At 39.5% G+C, this 17,262-nt stretch overlaps 1 protein-coding gene across 1 annotated transcript in view; it reads left to right on the forward strand.

Moving 5' to 3' along the window:
• The window catches only part of NUDCD1 (NudC domain containing 1), a 124,741-nt gene extending 108,126 nt beyond the window's left edge, over window positions 1–16,615 (forward strand). The window contains exons 9-10 of the mRNA XM_054017854.1: window positions 7,967–8,126; window positions 13,310–16,615. Of these exons, the coding sequence (XP_053873829.1) occupies window positions 7,967–8,126; window positions 13,310–13,602 (453 nt within the window). The 3' untranslated portion in view covers window positions 13,603–16,615. The remainder of the gene's footprint in view (window positions 1–7,966; window positions 8,127–13,309) is intronic.
• The last annotated feature ends 647 nt before the right edge of the window (window positions 16,616–17,262 follow it).

The following is a 17,262-nucleotide window of genomic DNA, read 5'->3' on the forward strand; positions in this document are numbered from 1 at the left end:
TTGGAGAGAGGAGATTGAAAATTTTCAATCTGGATTAAGACTGGAAATAAGGATGAACGGTCTCAAATTGTTTTTAGCTGATGTCAGTAAATGGCAATGACATCACTTGTGTGTTAAAGGGTATATAAAAAGGTAATCTCTTATAGGGTTCATTGCTAATATCTGCCTGGTCAACTTGGAGCCAACCAACATTGGTCTAAACACCTCTGGGTTTAGCCCATTTGTAAGTATCTTGATCAAATGCTTATAAATGTTTTGTTTCTATCTGGATGTAGAAAAATGCTTATTTATTAGGTTTGTTAGGCATGTTTAGAGAAATTGTACAAATACCATTCAGCTTTTGGATTTAATAATGGAATTTACAGTTAAATTAGTGTTGTGGTAAAACCCTGCATAAATAATGATTCCAACATATGTAAATTAGCTCACTGAATAATTTGTGTATTTGTAAATGTTATAGGATCGGGGGATGACCGGGCAATATTCTACATAACTGTTACATTCCCTTTCTTCCTGTATCTCAACTTAACTTCTTGCTGAAGCACAGTTCTGACTTTTCAGGACCTTTTGAAAGCTATTATGCACAGTTAATCCTCAGGGCTATTGTAAGTAAATCCTTAATAAATAAGTGTTAATACCTCCCAGTCAATTTCAAATAGTACTATAGACTTTTGTAGTAACACATTTAATGTACCCAGAACACATTTTAATTTAATACTTTTAATACTATGAATAACTTCGAGGAAAAGCTATTGGACAATAAACCTACTGGTGTTCCTAATACAGACTGCTCCACCTTTGTTTCTGTTACATATATTCAAATATAAGGTTTCAACATGACATTTTCTAAACTTTAGCACACACCTCAAAACACACTTCCCCTCTGATTTTCTCTGAGATGATTTCTCAGTCTTCCCTCTGGGACCATAGTATGTAGTGCGTGACCCGGACTCATCAGAGCTTGAGAAATGGCAGCATCTCAGTCCTTTCAAACACTTCAGAACCCTGTCAGCAAACAAGCAGTCTGCGGATTTCCACAGCTAGCAGCATTCCAGACCTTGGGTTAGCAGCTGTCTGGTCTTCTCAGGTACTGGCGAAACACAAATCTGCACCCTGAATAGGTACAGTTATTGGGACCCATCCCTCACAGCAAACATAATTGTTGGTCCTGAATCAATCAGCAGCTCAAGTCTAAAGAGCTATTTTTAACCTTTTCCCCTTTGCTGTTTGGCTCAGCTTTCAGAGGGTGATTAAGGTATGACAGGTAGGTTTCCCACAATGAAAATTTGCCATACCGCCTCAGAAGAGCTACTGGGCATGTCTGGTAAACTACTGGTAACTTCCTGTACTGGCAGTTTCTGGTCTTTCTGTGTGGCCCTACCTTGCTCTTCGTACGTGTGCAAAGGCACAATGTCCAACTAAGATTTATGTCTCTTCCCCCACTGCTTCACTTCCCCTTCTCTGGAGAAACAAAGTCAAATGTTGTACGATAACACGTGTGTTAGCCAAGTAATTTGTATCTAACCATACACTTCAGCTTAAGGTCAACACATCCTGCCTCAAGCAGTGATGGGAATAGGACAAGGAGCTGCAGAAAACTTTGCAAGTGAATAGATGCTGAAGGGTGTCTGGGACATAGATGGGTACTGGATAGGGGCTCTCTGGAGTGGGAAAGCCAGGTCAACTGGGTTTCTGGTAGTGTGGAAGTGAAAATTTGGGATGACTAGGATTGTCCACTGGGAAAGATGAGATCAGGTTCAGAAACTGGGAGAGCAGGGTGGGCAGAGGTCTGGGGATAAGGAAGGTGAAAGTTTGAGACAGTTGGGTTTGTGAGGGTGTTCAGGGGGGAGCTGGGGAGAGATGAGCATGGTTGGGGGTAGAGTTTATGGACCTGGAAGGTAGCTGGGTAGAGTGGCTGAGGGCTGAGTGGAAGCTGGGACTTGGCTGGGGATTGTGTTGGGGGGTGCTGGTTGATTTGCAGAATGGGTAAACAGTGGCAGCACTCAACCCCACCCTTCTTCACTTTCTGTACCTGCTCCCACTTGGTGGCTCCTCCCAACCTTCACACACACACACACACTCACTCACTCACTCACTCACTCACTCACTCATATCCAGCAGGGGGACCATATGGCCTCTGATATCCATGAGCCACAAATGCAGGCCACTTGTTCCTAACTGAACACACAATATTCAATCTGGACTACAGGACTATGCTAGGTGTGGCCTGCATGATTGAATGTCATGTGAGATGTCTTGCATAGATTTCTGGGAGGAAAGCCAGTCAAACGGGGTTGTGTGAGGGAAGAGGCAGGGGCCTCTGTCCTAGATTCGTCTGGTTCCTGCTGCTGCAAACCCATGATGGCTTCAAACTTGCATAGTTCTTCTCTCTGGTTGTTTCTGCTTCTTTTGGATAATAGTGTGAGATAATCCTTTTGCAAAGTAGCTGGTTGCAGTATACACCATGCATCCAAATGATCTGTTCATAGAAATGTCAATTCCATGCAAAATATATGCTTGTTACATTGTGCCATTTGCAATACTGAAATACAATAATATGTCTAAACAATCTTAAACATCACTGATCACGTCTTTCAAAATACTACAATTACTTCTGGAAAAAAGACAGGGCCAATTCAATCAGGGTGGATGTAGTCCGCTCCCAATAATTGATGAGGCGGTGTCAATGCCAGGAGAGCGAAAGTTGCTTTTCTAGTGAGCCAGCCAGAGTTGTCATAGAAAGCCAGGTAGGTGTGGAGTGCATCTGTATTATCACAGAAATCCTCTGATCTTAGAGCTGTGGAGACCAACTGTGTTTGTACTAAAAAGCAGTAGTTAAAAAACACTTTCAGAGTGTGGGCCGCTTCCTGAGAAAGCATTTCATGGATCTTGATCCCATTTGTGATCCCACAATATCTCTGGCAATTGTAGCTCTAAGATACCATGGGGATAGGGACTCTAGAAATTGCAAAGATACAGTTATAGTGCTAGGTTAATCTGTACATGTATAGGTAATGTTAATATCAAACCACATCTCTGATTACGTGAATTGAAGTTTACAGTTAGTAAAACCTGAAAAATCTAATTAATTTCTTTTCCCAAAAACCTCTCTGCCATTTTCTTCCCTTCATTTCAGTCCCCACTTCCTACACACATCTCTCTGTGACACTCTGCTGTGCTCCTCAGTGTCCACGCCGACTGGTCTGCTTGTTTCTGCTTTACTACTTGGCACCCTTCCGTCTGCTAGATTGTAAACTTTTTTGGCGCATAGACTATTTGGACTTTCCATCTTGCCCATGTTGAGCACATTTTCAGCCCTTAGTCAAAATATAATTTCTTACATCTCACTGCTCACTCTCCATAAAGTTCCTGATCGATGCTCTTGACTCCAGCCATACTGGCAGCTCTTTGCCTGTGGATGGCTAGGAAATCTGTCCTTGCTGTTCTCCTTGTTGCAGTAAGCCCCTATTGACTGCTGGGGTTACTTCACATCTTTTACAACTGCTAATACATCTGAAGAACCTGGATGTTTATGGAAGCTGCTGTAGAGGAGGAGGAGCTGCTGTCCAAGGAATCATAGACTTTAAGGTCAGAAGGGACCATTATGATCATCTAGTCTGACCTCCTGTACAACGCAGGCCACAGAATCTCACCCACCCACTCCAATGGCTCAGACACAGGTTTGATACAGAAGTCCTCAAATCATGGTTTAAAGATTTCAAGATGCAGAGAATCTTCAAGCAAGTGACCTGTGCCCCACGCTGCAGAGGAAGGCGAAAAACCCCCAGGGCCTCTGCCAATCTGCCCTGGAGGAAAATTCCTTCCTGATCCCAAATATGGTGATCAGCTAAACCCTGAACATGTTGGCAAGACTCACCATCCAGACACCCAGCAAAGAATTCTCTGTAGTAATTCAGATCCCACCCCAACTAACATCCATCACAGGCCATTGGGCATATTTACCGCTAATAGTCAAAGACCAATTAATTGCCAAAATTAGGCTATCCCATTATACCATCCCCTCCATAAACTTATCAAGCTTAGTCTTGAAGCCAGATATGTCTTTTGCCCCCACTGCTCCCCTTGGAAGGCTGTTCCAGAACCTCACTCCTCTGGTTGTTAGAAACCTTTGTCTAATTTCAAGTCTAAACTTCCTGATGGCCAGTTTATATCCATTTGTTCTTGTGTCCACATTGGTAGTGAGCTTAAATAATTCCTCTCCCTCCTTGGTATTTATCCCTCTGATATATTTATAGAGAGCAATCGTATCTCCCCTCAGCCTTTTTTTTTTTTTTTTAAACAAATCAAGCCCTTTGAGTCTCCTTGCATAAGACAGGTTTTCCATTCCTTCTTAAACATGGGAGACCAGAACTGCACACGGTATTCCAGATGAGGTCTCACCAGTGCCTTGTATAACGGTACTAACACCTCCTTATCTCTACTGGAAATATCTCGCCTGATGCATCCCAAAACCGCATTAGCTTTTTTCACGGCCATATCACATTGGTGGCTCATAGTCATCCTGTGATCAACCAATACTCCGAGGTCATCCTCCTTCCTGTTACTTCCAACTGATGCGTCCCCAGTTTATAACAGTAATTCTTGTTAATCCCTAAATGCATGACCTTGCACTTTTCATTACTAAATTTCATCCTATTACTCCAGTTTACAAGGTCATCCAGATCTTCCTATATGATATCCCGGTCCTTCTCTGTATTGGCAATACCTCCTAGCTTTGTGTCATCCACAAACTTTATTAGCACATTCCCACTTTTTGTGCCAAGGTAAGTAATAAAAATATTAAATAAGATTAGTCCCAAAACCGATCTCTGAGGAACAGCATTAGTAACGTCCCTCCAGCCTGACAGTTCACCTTTTCAGTACGACCTATTGTAGTCTCCTTTAACCAGTTCCTTATCCTCCTTTCAATTTTCATATTGATCCCCATCTTTTCCAGTTTAGCTAAGAATTCCCCATGTGGAACCCGTATCAAATGCCTTACTGAAATCGAGGTAAATTAGATCCACTGTTTCCTTTGTCTAGAAAATCTGTTACTTTCTCAAAGAAGGAGATCAGGTTGCTTTGGCACGATCTACCTTTTGTAAAACCATGTTGTATTTTGTCCCAATTACCATGGACCTCAATGTCCTTAACTACTTTCTCCTTCAAATTTTTTTCCAAGACCTTGCATACTACAGATGTCAAACTAACAGGCCTGTAGTTGCCTGGATCACTTTTTTTCCCTTTCTTAAAGATAAGAACTATGTTCGCAATTTTCCCATACAACCCCTGAGTTTACAGATTCATTAAAACTTCTTGCTAATGAGCTTGCAATTTCATGTGCCAGTTCCTTTAATATTATTGGATGAAGATTATCTGGGCCCCCCGATTTAGTCCCATTAAGCTGTTCGAATTTGGCTTCTACCTCGGATGTGGTAATATCTACCTCCATGTCCTCATTCCCATTGTCATCCTACCATTATCCCTAAGCTCCTCATTAGCCTCATTAAAGACTGAGGCAAAGTATTTGTTTAGATATTGGGCCATGCCTAGATTATCCAACCTCCACTCCATCCTCAATGTTTAGCGGTCCCGCTTCTTCTTCCTTTGTTTTCCTCTTATTTATATGGCTATAGAACCTTTTACTATTGATTTTAATTCCCTTTGCAAGGTCCAACTCTACACGGCTTTTGGCCCTTCTCACTTTATCCCTACATGTTCTGATCTCAATAAGGTAGCCTTCCTTGCTGATCACTCGCATCTTCCACTCCTTGTAGGCTTTCTGCTTTTTCTTAATCACCTCTCTGAGATGCTTGGTCAACTCCTGCCTTTGAATTTTTTTCCCTTTATTGAGATGCAGGCTTCTCATAGTTTCTGCAACTTTGACTTGAAGTAATTCCAGGCCTCCTCCACCTTTAGATCCACAATTTCTTCAGTCCAATCCACTTCCCTAACTAATTTCCTTAATTTTTTAAAGTTTGCCCTTTTAAAATCAAAAACCCTAGTCACAGATCTATTTTTGTTTATCCTTCCATTTAGTTTAAATTGAATTAGCTCATGATCGCTCAAACCAAAGTTGTCCCCTATAACCATTTCTTCTATGATGTCCTCATTACTCACCAAAACCAAATCTAAAATGGCATCCCCTCTTGTTGGTTCAGCAACTACTTGGTGAAGGAATCCATCAGCTATTGCATCTAGGAAAATCTGAGCCCTATGATTATTACTAGCACTTGTCCTCCAGTCTATATCTGGGAAGTTAAAGTCTCCCATGATCACACAATTCCCATTAGTATTTACTTCATTAAAAACATTAGAGGTTTCTATCCAGATCAGATCCCGGTGGTCTATAGCACACCCCAAGCACTGTCTCAGGTGAGGCTCTAGTAGCTTTCTTCCCCAATGTGATTTTTGCTCTGACAGACTCGGTCTTATCCATTCCATCCCTTCTTATTTCTTTACAGTCTACCTCATCATTGATAGACAATGCTACTCCACCACCTTTGCCTTTATTTCTGTCTTTCCTAAACAGCACGTACTCCAGTCATGACTACTATTCCACCGTGTTTCATTTATCCCTATATTATCCGGTTTCACTTCCTGCATCAGTAACTCTAGATGCTTTGTAGCTGAGGCTTGACTTTGCGAAAGGATTATCTCACACTATTATAGCTGGGGCTTGACTTACAAGATTTGGGTTCAGTTCACAGCTCTACTGCAGACTCCCTGCATAACCTTGGGCAGATAATTTAAACTCTCTGTGTCTCAGTTCTCCATCTGCTCTATCTATGTGCTGTCTTTCATATTATCCTTAGAATGTAAGGTTTTGGGGGGGAATGGACCATCTCTATTATATTTTTGTACAGTGCCCAACATAATGGGGCTGTGGTCTCTAGGTACTACCACAATACAAATAATTAACAATCAATATAAAAATCCAAGTACTGGGGGGTCTGCCCTTACCAAAGTATTGATCTACAAGATTCAATATCATACAGAACCTACTTAGAGGAGTAATAATACTAATAAACTTGTAGCATGATCTGAAACCAGGTGTAGCAATCTCATATCCCCATCACCTACTTCAAATTACAATAATTCAGAGTATCTTAATTTAGCAGCAACTGCTATACTCTTGGAATGTGAGAACATTTTCAGGTGTAAAGGAGATCTCAAGTACATTTATTCCTCTAGAAAATATAGGTGTGATCTGAGCATCAAACTGGGAACAAGGAACTCCTGACTGCTAATCCTTCAGTGGCCTTGGCCATGTCACTTAATTAATTTCCCTTTTTCATATAATACTAACCTCCTTCTTGAGGATTTGGTAGCTACAGTGCTACATAAGCGTATTATTGTTAATTATCCAAGAAGACTGTTTCATAGTAAATTAAAGTGATATGTCACATTTAATTGTGTGTTGTTGTGTTTAGATAGGATACTGGAGTGAATCCTACTAGCTTTTCTCATATAAGCCATCTTACAGCAGTCAGTGGGAATCACTCACATGTGGAAAGTGAATAGAATTTGTCCTGATAATTAGGGCTGTGGTTCGAAACCTAATAATTATGATCAAACTGAGTCAATACAATTAAATGGCTTGAAACCTTTTTGTGACCCCATCCTGGGTGCCTCAACCCCCAGCTGGAGAACTCATATTCTAGAGACCATCAAGCTGTAGAGCTCTGCAAAGCTTGTAAGCTTCTCTTCCACCAACAGAAGTTGGTCTATTAAATTATATTACTTCACCCACCTTGTGTCTCCCATATTCTGGGCCCAACATGGCTACTACAACATTGCAAAAAAAAGTTTCAGTAATACAATATTGCAAGAAAACATTCCCAGGTCCTAAAATTATACCAAGTCTCTTAACTGTATATATGACAGAAGAATTGCTGCTCTTTATATTGTGAGTGCTTTGCAATTTTTGAATTCATCTTCAAGATTTATTTAATTTCTTTTTTAGGTAAATCTTGGAAGCAACCAGTATCTCTTCTCAGCAGTGGTGGATCCCAAAGAAATGCCTTGCTTCTGTTTACGGCATGATATTGATGCTCTTCTCTGGCAGCCACGCTATGACCAACCGGACAATATGTGGGAGCACATTGCAACTTTCAATGCTTTAGGTATGGAATGAACTGCTTAGTGGCCTGTCTCTTTCTAACAAATGTTACTCAAGGTTTTGCCATCTCATTTCCATTAGATCTCTGTTTTGTTCATGAGTTACTCTAATTAAATTTTGATTGATTAGTGCATTAATTCTGTTGATCAGAGAATGTTGGATTAATTTTAGAAATACTAGAACAGAAGGTATAGGTAATGTTTGTGCCTTGACAGAAGATCAGCTTAGAAGTTAAAAAAGTTATCTAATCACAAGAGTGTTGAGGTCAATGCATCATTCTTCATAACTAAATGTTTATAAATATGTGAACAAGAGATTTAAGAATACTTGACAAAATATCGGGGAGAAGAGATGTGCCTTAAATGTCAACAGACTTGGGCTATTTCAGATCATGGAGGGGAGCTCAACGGTCAGAGAAAGCTCCCTTTTATAATGAGGGGTTTCAGCTTGAGTACCATTGCCGACCTCAGCTGTGGTTATATGGCCCTTTTGGGGGCCAAGTCTTTTGGGTAAGTAGGCCCCAGGCAATTTCAAGCTTTTTAGCTCACAACCAGCATCTTAAAGTCTACCAGAAACCAGCAGGCATCTAGTGCAGGGCATAGAGTACAAGTGTAATATGTTCATGGCAAGGTACATTTTTAATAAGTGGTCTTCAGAGTCTGGTGACTCTTTAAGTTCAAGGTGACAGGCCAAGTAGCCTCACATTCACATTTTGTATTATTTTTCAGCTTTTCACATTTAAAATGAAGGCTCGTCTTAGTAATGATTGTGTAATTTCCTTTTAAATAATTAACCTTGGCAGCAAGGAGACTGATAATGTTCATCTTTTACACCTTGGCTATTTTTATCTAGCTGCTGGTCTGTAGACATCATGGTCATAGAGTGCAAGGCCAAAAGGTACCACCAGGTCATCTAGCCTGACCTGTGTTTCATGGGCCATCAACACCACCCAGCAGCTGAAATTAGGCCAAAGTATTACAGCCCACAGGAGACTAGACATATTATGTGCCAGAAAATAGGAAGGAACAAGGTGCACAAGTGCACAAGACCCAACATAGCAGGGGTTAAGTGAGATATACTCTGATAATCCTGGCAAGTGACCTGCACTCCAGGCTCCAGAGAAAGTCAAAACCCCTCCCTAAGGTGACCGCCAATCTGCCCTGGGGGAGAATTGCTTCCCGAACCCACATATGGCAATCAGTTAGGCCTTGATCATGTGAGCAAGAATCCCAGCGAACCAAGCATCTGCTTGGTGCTACCTTAGAGCTTTGGCCCTCCCCATCCTAGGTCCCATCTCCATCCTTAGCCAATCCTGATGCGTCACAGAGAGACTTAAAAAAAAAAAAAAAAAAAAAAAAAAAATCTCAGGATACACTGGGAGAGAGAAACATCCCATCTTTACCCCTGCAGATGGCCAGCTGAAACATACGCTCTTAGGAACATAAGACATAAACCAGAAGCGAGCCCCAGGGCTCCTGAACATAGGCTACCCCCGTACCATCACAAACAATCCTATCACACAGTTGCACTAATAAATTTGTCTAGTTCTCTCTCTTAAAACTAATTACGTTGTTTGCCCCCACAACTCCTATTAGAAGACTATTCCAGAACCTCACTCCTCTGGTGGTTAGCAACCTTCTTCTGTTTCCAGCTTGAATGTGTTCATGATTAGTTTATATCTGTTTGCTCTTATGCCAGTATTGTCCTTTAGTTTATTAACCAGTTATTAATAAAATATCTCTTCTTTTATTTCAGCCTTTTGAATCTGGTTTCTATTTCTGAATTTAAGGGTTGTAGCTCTGAGATCTGTATATCTTATTTCCATCAAAATCAGTCAAGCATAAGATTTCACATACACTGTGATAACTATAAGGTCCTTCCCCGTGGTCTCTGGATCTTATTTTCTGCCGGAGCCACAGTAAAAACTCCTAAACTGTTGTCCCAGTGCCTCCAGTTAGAGGCAGACATAACTGTTGTTGCATGCTTGCAAGTTTATGAATCCCATAGATTTCCAGGACTTGCAGCTGGGAAAAAATGAATAACTGCCTGACTAGGGTATTGATAAGCTAGTAGAATGCAACAGGCCACAGAACACTGATCCATCAGATGAAAGAGGAGGGCAGAAGAGACTAGATCTCAGTCAGGGCTGGCTCCAGCATTTCTGCCGCCCCAAGCAAAAAACAAAAAAAAAAAGCCACGATCGGAGGCGGCAGTTCACCTGCAGGTCCTTCGCTCCTAAAGGGAGTGAGAGACCTGCCTCCCCCGAATTGCCGCAGGTGCCACCCCTCTCCTTTGGTCACCCCAAGCCCCTGCTTGTTAAGCTGGTGCCTGGAGCCGGCCCTGATTTCAGTCCAATAAACACTGGTCATTGGTACAAGCCCACATTAAATCAGTGAGAGAAGCTAAGAAATCCTTCACTTCCATTATAACTTCAGCAAAGTCTGAGAACACACTTGTTCTGGATAGTGGCTTACCTAATCAAACCAGACTGTGTTTGTGGTCTACTTCGGGATTTGAACTCCCATACCTGATTTTCTTTTTCTTTTGTATTTGTTGTTTTATTTTGTACTGGAACGATCTTATTATCAGCCTCTTGCCTTGATCTAATGTCACATTAGGCTTCAAGTACCTTTAAAATCTGCTATTGTTTCTCAGTCTTTGTATATTTGTCATCATTTTTGTATGCAAACTGGTTTTATAATGCTTTAAAAAAAAAAAAAGGCAAATCTTTTTCCAAACTAGTAGTAATTAATTTTAAGATGCTTAAAATTAATCATTAATACTGTTTTAAGACTTTATTTACCAATATTTCTATAATTTTGGAAATAAATGGAGGAAAATTAAAATTCCTCTTCAAGTTTTCTGTGCTTGTGGAGGTAAAAACATCATTGTTCCTCCACATTTTCCTCCTTACTGTACTATCATTTACAGTACCATGTTGAAGTTTACACTTCTGTGCTAATCTAGTTTATCTTTTATTTGCCAGAAAAGGCATGCGTCACCACCTTGTTTATCTACAACCAAACATTAGAAATATCACACTAGAGCCAGTCAGTGGTAGTAAGTGAGCATCTTGTGGGGTATAAAAGGTAGTTTTAAAGAATCCACAGTGCTCATTTTATTTACTAACACAATGCCTGTAGTCCTGTTCTCTTTTTTTCCCTATTTTCATTGCTGGTCTAAAATCAGTCCCACAGCACATAGAGAGTGATTGGAGAATTGTGATCATTTTGGGGCCAAATCCTGCTCTTTGCGCGAAGTAGAGCCAAAAGAACGACGTCTTCACTCCCTTTCCTTGCAGTAGTCACCATTGTATGTGTGTGAGAGATGAGGTAAAGATTTTCCATGTCCTGCATCCCTAATAAAGCACACATTTTTAAGTGAGGGTGATCAAACATTGGAGCAAACTACCAAGGGAAGCGGTGGATTCTCCATCTCTGGATGCCTTTCTGGAAATTTAAGCCAAACACAATTTATTGGTCTCAATACAGGGGTAATTGGGTGAATTGTAATGGCTTGTGATATGCAGTAGGTCAAACTAGATGATCTAATGGTTCCTTCTGGCTTTGAGCTCTATGAATCTGTGAAGGAAAAGTTGGTTTTTGAGGGTCACCTCTCCCCCACTTACAAGTAACTCTACAGGGGTTTTATTCTCCTCTCATTACTGCAGCTGGTTGGAAGGATGGGAGTGTTTGATCTTGCCCCTTCTAAATCCCTGGCTGACTTGAAGGCCTCTCTTCCTTCTCTCCCGGCTGCTCAGCAGTCTGTATTCTGCTACCAGCTCTGTGTTGCTGCCATGGCTATGTCTAGACTAGGAAAATAAGGCATTTAAAAATTGTTAATTAAAACACGTTCATTTACTTTTAAGCCGCAATGTAAACAGGCCAAGACGTATTTCAACATATCATATGGTAGTGATTGGCTTTAGACTCCCTCACCCCCAGAATTGTTTATAAACCCGACATGACTTGTCTACACTAGGATTTTAAAAATGTGAATTAAATGTATTCGCTAACACTCTCTATATAAAATCTTTTCCTGGGCTGGGCTAGACTACCTCTTAGAGCATTCTTGGGTCCTTATCTGTGCCATGGGCTGTCTAGCTTAGTAGTAACAAGTTATTTCCAGATAAAACTGTGTTCAACTGGACTTAAGGTTGAGCAAATATCAGTAATTTAATACAGACATTGCAGGAATGTTGTATTTTTTCCAAAAACAAGCATTTACAAACCCAGGAAGTTTAGAGTTAGGGTTAAACATAAAATAAATCTAAACATGTTAAGGTATGGATAGCTAAGGTACCCAAACAACCTAAATTTGGCCTAAATTCCCCATTGACACCTATGGGGAACAGGAAGAAATGTCTCTGCTACTAACAGAGATGTCTTTTTCAAAATGGCCACATAGTTTTCAATAAGAGTGAAGCCAAACTACCCTTGGAAGATGGTAGCCCATTTTGCTAAGACCGGCCCTATAGCCTCACCCCCATTCGAAACAATATTGGATGGCAATCAGTTTGAAAGAGGACAGTTGTCTAATGTTGTTCAGTGATGGAAAATATTTATTCTTCAGCCCCTGATGTAGCCTGTTCATGATAATTCAGTGAGTTGTAACTCTATGAGGAATTTGATGGATCTGTGTTTTACTGTTAGGATGTGTTGGGACAAAAACGATGTGTCACAGGGTGCTACATTTCTTAAAGAACCGACTTAATTTAACTCATGGTTTTGAAGAATAAAAATTCTTCAAATGTATCCTATAGATAATATTTCAGTGAGTATTTGGTATTCCAAGAGTAAGTGCTGTACGTTTTTGAAGAATACAGTGTGTGGTGTTTAGAGTTTTGCTAATAGCTGTTTTGTTCTCGCTTCTTTGGGAAGGGGTACCAGGTCTCATAGTTCTCACTGAAGAAGTATGTTCTGAGGAGGACACAGTGGAAGAATGTCTCTGTCAAGAAGGGGTCTTCAGGCATAGAGAGGCATACATAGAGGTGTCAGAGATAAGTGTTAAGAGGACAAAGGGAGCCATTAGTACTAAATTGTCCCTTATGTGTATTTTTATCTTTTTGTGACCTTTTGTGTATTAGTTTTATAATATAAGCACAGGATTCTGAAATGGCAGTATAAAGCACAGTTGAAATATATATTAACTTTCTTTCTTGCCTCTGTATATCTGTATGCTTTGCAGGTTATGTCCAAGCATCAAAGGAAGACAAGAAATTCACCGCTTGTCCTCCAAATTATTCCTATGCTGCTATTTGTGAGTGCCTGCGTCGAGTGTTCATCTATCGACAGCCCACTCCTCTGTCCACTGTTCTCTACAACAGGAAGGAGGGAAGACAAGTAGGGCAGGTTGCTAAGCAGCTGGTAGCAACCCTGGAAGCCAGTGATCCTATCTTGGGCTTTCAAGCTACAAATGAGAGATTATTTGTTCTCACAACAAAATCCTTGTTTTTGATAAAGGTAAACACTGAAAATTAATTATCCAATATGTCATGTTGACTTGGATGTATTCACAATTGGTCTGAGAAATGATGAGATATTAGCTAAAAAGTTCAATCACATACTACTGAAGTTGAAGTAAAATATCATATGTAGCCTGTTTAATTTTTAAAAGGACAACCAAAATATGTTCACCGGAACTTGTCTCTGTGCCCAGTTGGATAAAGCTTTTCAACTCCATTGTCACTGAATTTTTGTGGGAACTTCCAATTCTATAGAAAAGTGCAAGAAAACTGTCTGTGCTAGCAGCATTTTAATCAGTTACCAGAGTCATGTGTGAAATGATCCATCCATACATTGCTTTTTTCATACAGTTTTTCTACCACACTTCTGCCATTCAAGAAGATCTTGAGTATTCACTTATTTCTATTTTATATAATTGCCACACTCTCTCTGTGGGTATTATTCAGATGTAATAAAACAAGGCTTTGTTTTATTACAAGTTTATATAAACGCAAGGCAAAGATCACACTTTATACAAATAGATATTTTACAGAGCCATTTAAATTATTTTTGAAAATTTTAGTCTGTTTATGTTTAAATGTCTTTACTTAGTATTAGCAAATCATGGCTCATTGGCTAAATGATGGTGTGTTGGGGCATCTGCTTTTCTCAGGCATATTTTTTATTCAGGTCAAATAACCGTATTATATATATGCAGTTGTAGTAATCTGATTGAGACACATTTGTGCTTCCCATTAAATCTTCAAACATTTTAAAAACTTAAAAACTAAAATGGTTTTGGTAGCTTTCTCTTGGAGACAGAGGAAGAGAGAAGAAAACATTTGTCTGTGGATGAAATTTAAAATGGCACAGGTTGAAGTACAGTTGTGAGATTCCAAGTTTGTACATCAGTTACTTCCACATGAAATCTGATCCTTTATCACTAAATCATGGGCATATTACTTGACAGTCAAACTCAAGCTGAGATACTAAACTCAAGCTGTGCTGCTTCTACCTTATACTTCGTCACCATGAATATAGATTCTGCAATTAGGGTTTAATTAACCATTATCCCCTCATATTCCTATAACTATACTGGATATGCTCAGCTTACAGGAGTAACGTTTAAGAAAGAGGTGCCGGTTTTACCTAGTGGCCTTGCTGACCATAACAATGTAAGGTTTTGTTTAACAAATATATATATATATTTGTCAAAAGTTCGATCTACAGAATTTTTGAACATCTTTAAAGAGACATTGCCAACATGGTGAAGATGAAAAATTGGTTGGTCTTGAACTCCTCCCTGTTTTAGATTTTTGCTTAAGATTCCTAAGCAAAGCATCTCTTTCAGCTGATATCTTTCATGAAGTTTAAAAGTAACGTAAAAAACATGTGACTTCTATAAACTGAACAGTGAATTTGTGTTATGTCGTCCTCCATGTTGTTGCATATCTTTTTCTACATTATTTCAGATTATAGCAAAAATGTCTCCACTCGGGAGGACATAACAGAGACGCTTCTAGGCATGACCATCTTGATTGTACCCAGGAGCTCATGAAAGTTTTGATTTGCAGACCCATGTCAGTGAAATGAGAGTGAATAAAATGGTAAATTCTTAAAAAGCAGAGGTGTGATCAGAGAGTGCAAGTCTGCTCTTCTGATGAGGATTTAAGGAGTCTGATTCTCATCTTGCTTACATCAGTTTTACACCACTGTACATCTATTAATTTCAGGAGTTACTCTTTCCAATGGAAAAGAGAACACAATTGGGCCCAACCCCCATAATATCTCTTTACTTTTACTATCTATAAAACAGAAAAAAATCTTTAATATTCTGTTATCTAGAATATGTAGTTTCATGTGTGTCCTACTTCTGAATTTTCACTGAGTAAATAAGCAATGTCAAAAACAATATGGTATTATTATAATCTTTTTTAGACTGCTTTGCTTTATACTAACTCCAAGTGCATGCAGCAAAGAATAGTTGGATTCGTTTCTTCTCAGCCTAAGTGAAATTGAGATTTGTACACATCTGAGTTCAGATCTCCCAAAACATAACCAGCTGGAATACATCATGCAGAAAGAGTCAGCTCATATGGGAGGAAATGTATCAGTCAGATCAACTGTGAAACTGGATTTCTTCAATGGAGGGAAGCTCCAGGATAAATTAATAATAATTCAACTATTTCATATAAAATTACACTTACTAAGACTTAGATAGCTAAAAGCTAATTTCCATTATCTTCTGGACAGATTAAGCAAAGCCAAGTACAATTGTCACCTTCATAGCCTTAGTTATAACAAATAGTAAGGGAAAGGATGCTGCTAGAATGTTCTGAGCTTCAAACAAGATCACATTTACTCAGCAGCAAAACTGATTAAAGTGGAAAAAGTGTTCCTCCTTTTTCTGAATACTCTGCTCACTTGTTAACAATGGGAATGGACCCTGAAATGTATTCTGCTCAAAAAACTTGCATAGAATAATATGTTTCCATGTCCTTCTAAAGAGTTAAGAGTATTGTTTATTATTTAAAACCCATCAATTGCCTTGATGAGCCATACATGCTGATATAAATCAACCTACTTTTCTGCTAAAAAAAAAAAAATAAATCCATAATTAAATGGTTGCCAGTTGCAGAGCCATATTTGTTACTTTCGCATTCCCATTTTACATTCATTTTATTTCGAGGCTTATATCTGTCATATGCTACCACAGACTCAGACATAGTAGAATGTGATTATTCAAAATGTATGGCGTGTGGTCACCTGATTTTGTGCGAGGTTTTTGTTTTGGCTGAGAATCTGCACCTACCATGGAGCTCTCATTTTGTACAGCTCTTTATGAATGCCCCATCCTGCAAGCAAATGTGGATGCTATTTACAAAATGTTGGTTGTTATAGGTGCAAATAATCCATTTCAAATACTCTTTTTGTAATGTTCCCTCTGCCTGGATGTGTATAACTGAAATATGTATTACTCTGCAAGTTAAAAATAATTAAAACATTAAATTCATAAATAAAACTTTTTTAAAAAAAATGTTTAAAATGACTTTTTATCCCTTCAGTTTATCATTTCAAATGTGCACCTTTTCTTTTGTTAAAACCTTTCCTAATTTTTTTCTGAAGGTTATAATACACAAATACCAAAGAATATTCAATACCTGGGCCAAATTCTGGCTGATGTTTGCACTGCAGCATAATGACTTCTGCCAAAAGCAGTGGTACTGTGCTCACAGATCCTTGTTATGATAATCCTTACATGCACTTTCCCATGGATAGCCTCTTTCTGGAAGCAATAGGAATAATTTGCAAGGGGGTCAAGCTCAATTTGTGATCATTGTATACTCAGGGAGTCAAATATGCATATGCCCCTAAACATGCACATTGCATCCTCTCACCCTTTGGCTGTGTCTTGTTGCATCTCTGTGCACTATAAGTCACAGAGGATCTGCAGAGCAGTTCCTCACTTTTTCCCAGAGGAAGAACTGGAGTGGTCAGCCTTGTTCCACTGCATAGTGCTGCTGGCTGGTTTTTTATTTTCTGACTTGCATGTATGCACTGTGCCAGCCAGAGTCTGGATCTAGGTTTGTGAAACGACAAATGCAACGAGATTAGTAGTTGAGGCTGAAACTCTTTTTTGACTTCTACTTCTGTGGCTGGTTTGAATAATGGACATTATTACACCTATAACTTTGA

This window comes from Malaclemys terrapin, chromosome 2, assembly GCF_027887155.1.
Source record: "Malaclemys terrapin pileata isolate rMalTer1 chromosome 2, rMalTer1.hap1, whole genome shotgun sequence".
NCBI classification, from domain to species: Eukaryota; Metazoa; Chordata; order Testudines; family Emydidae; genus Malaclemys; species Malaclemys terrapin.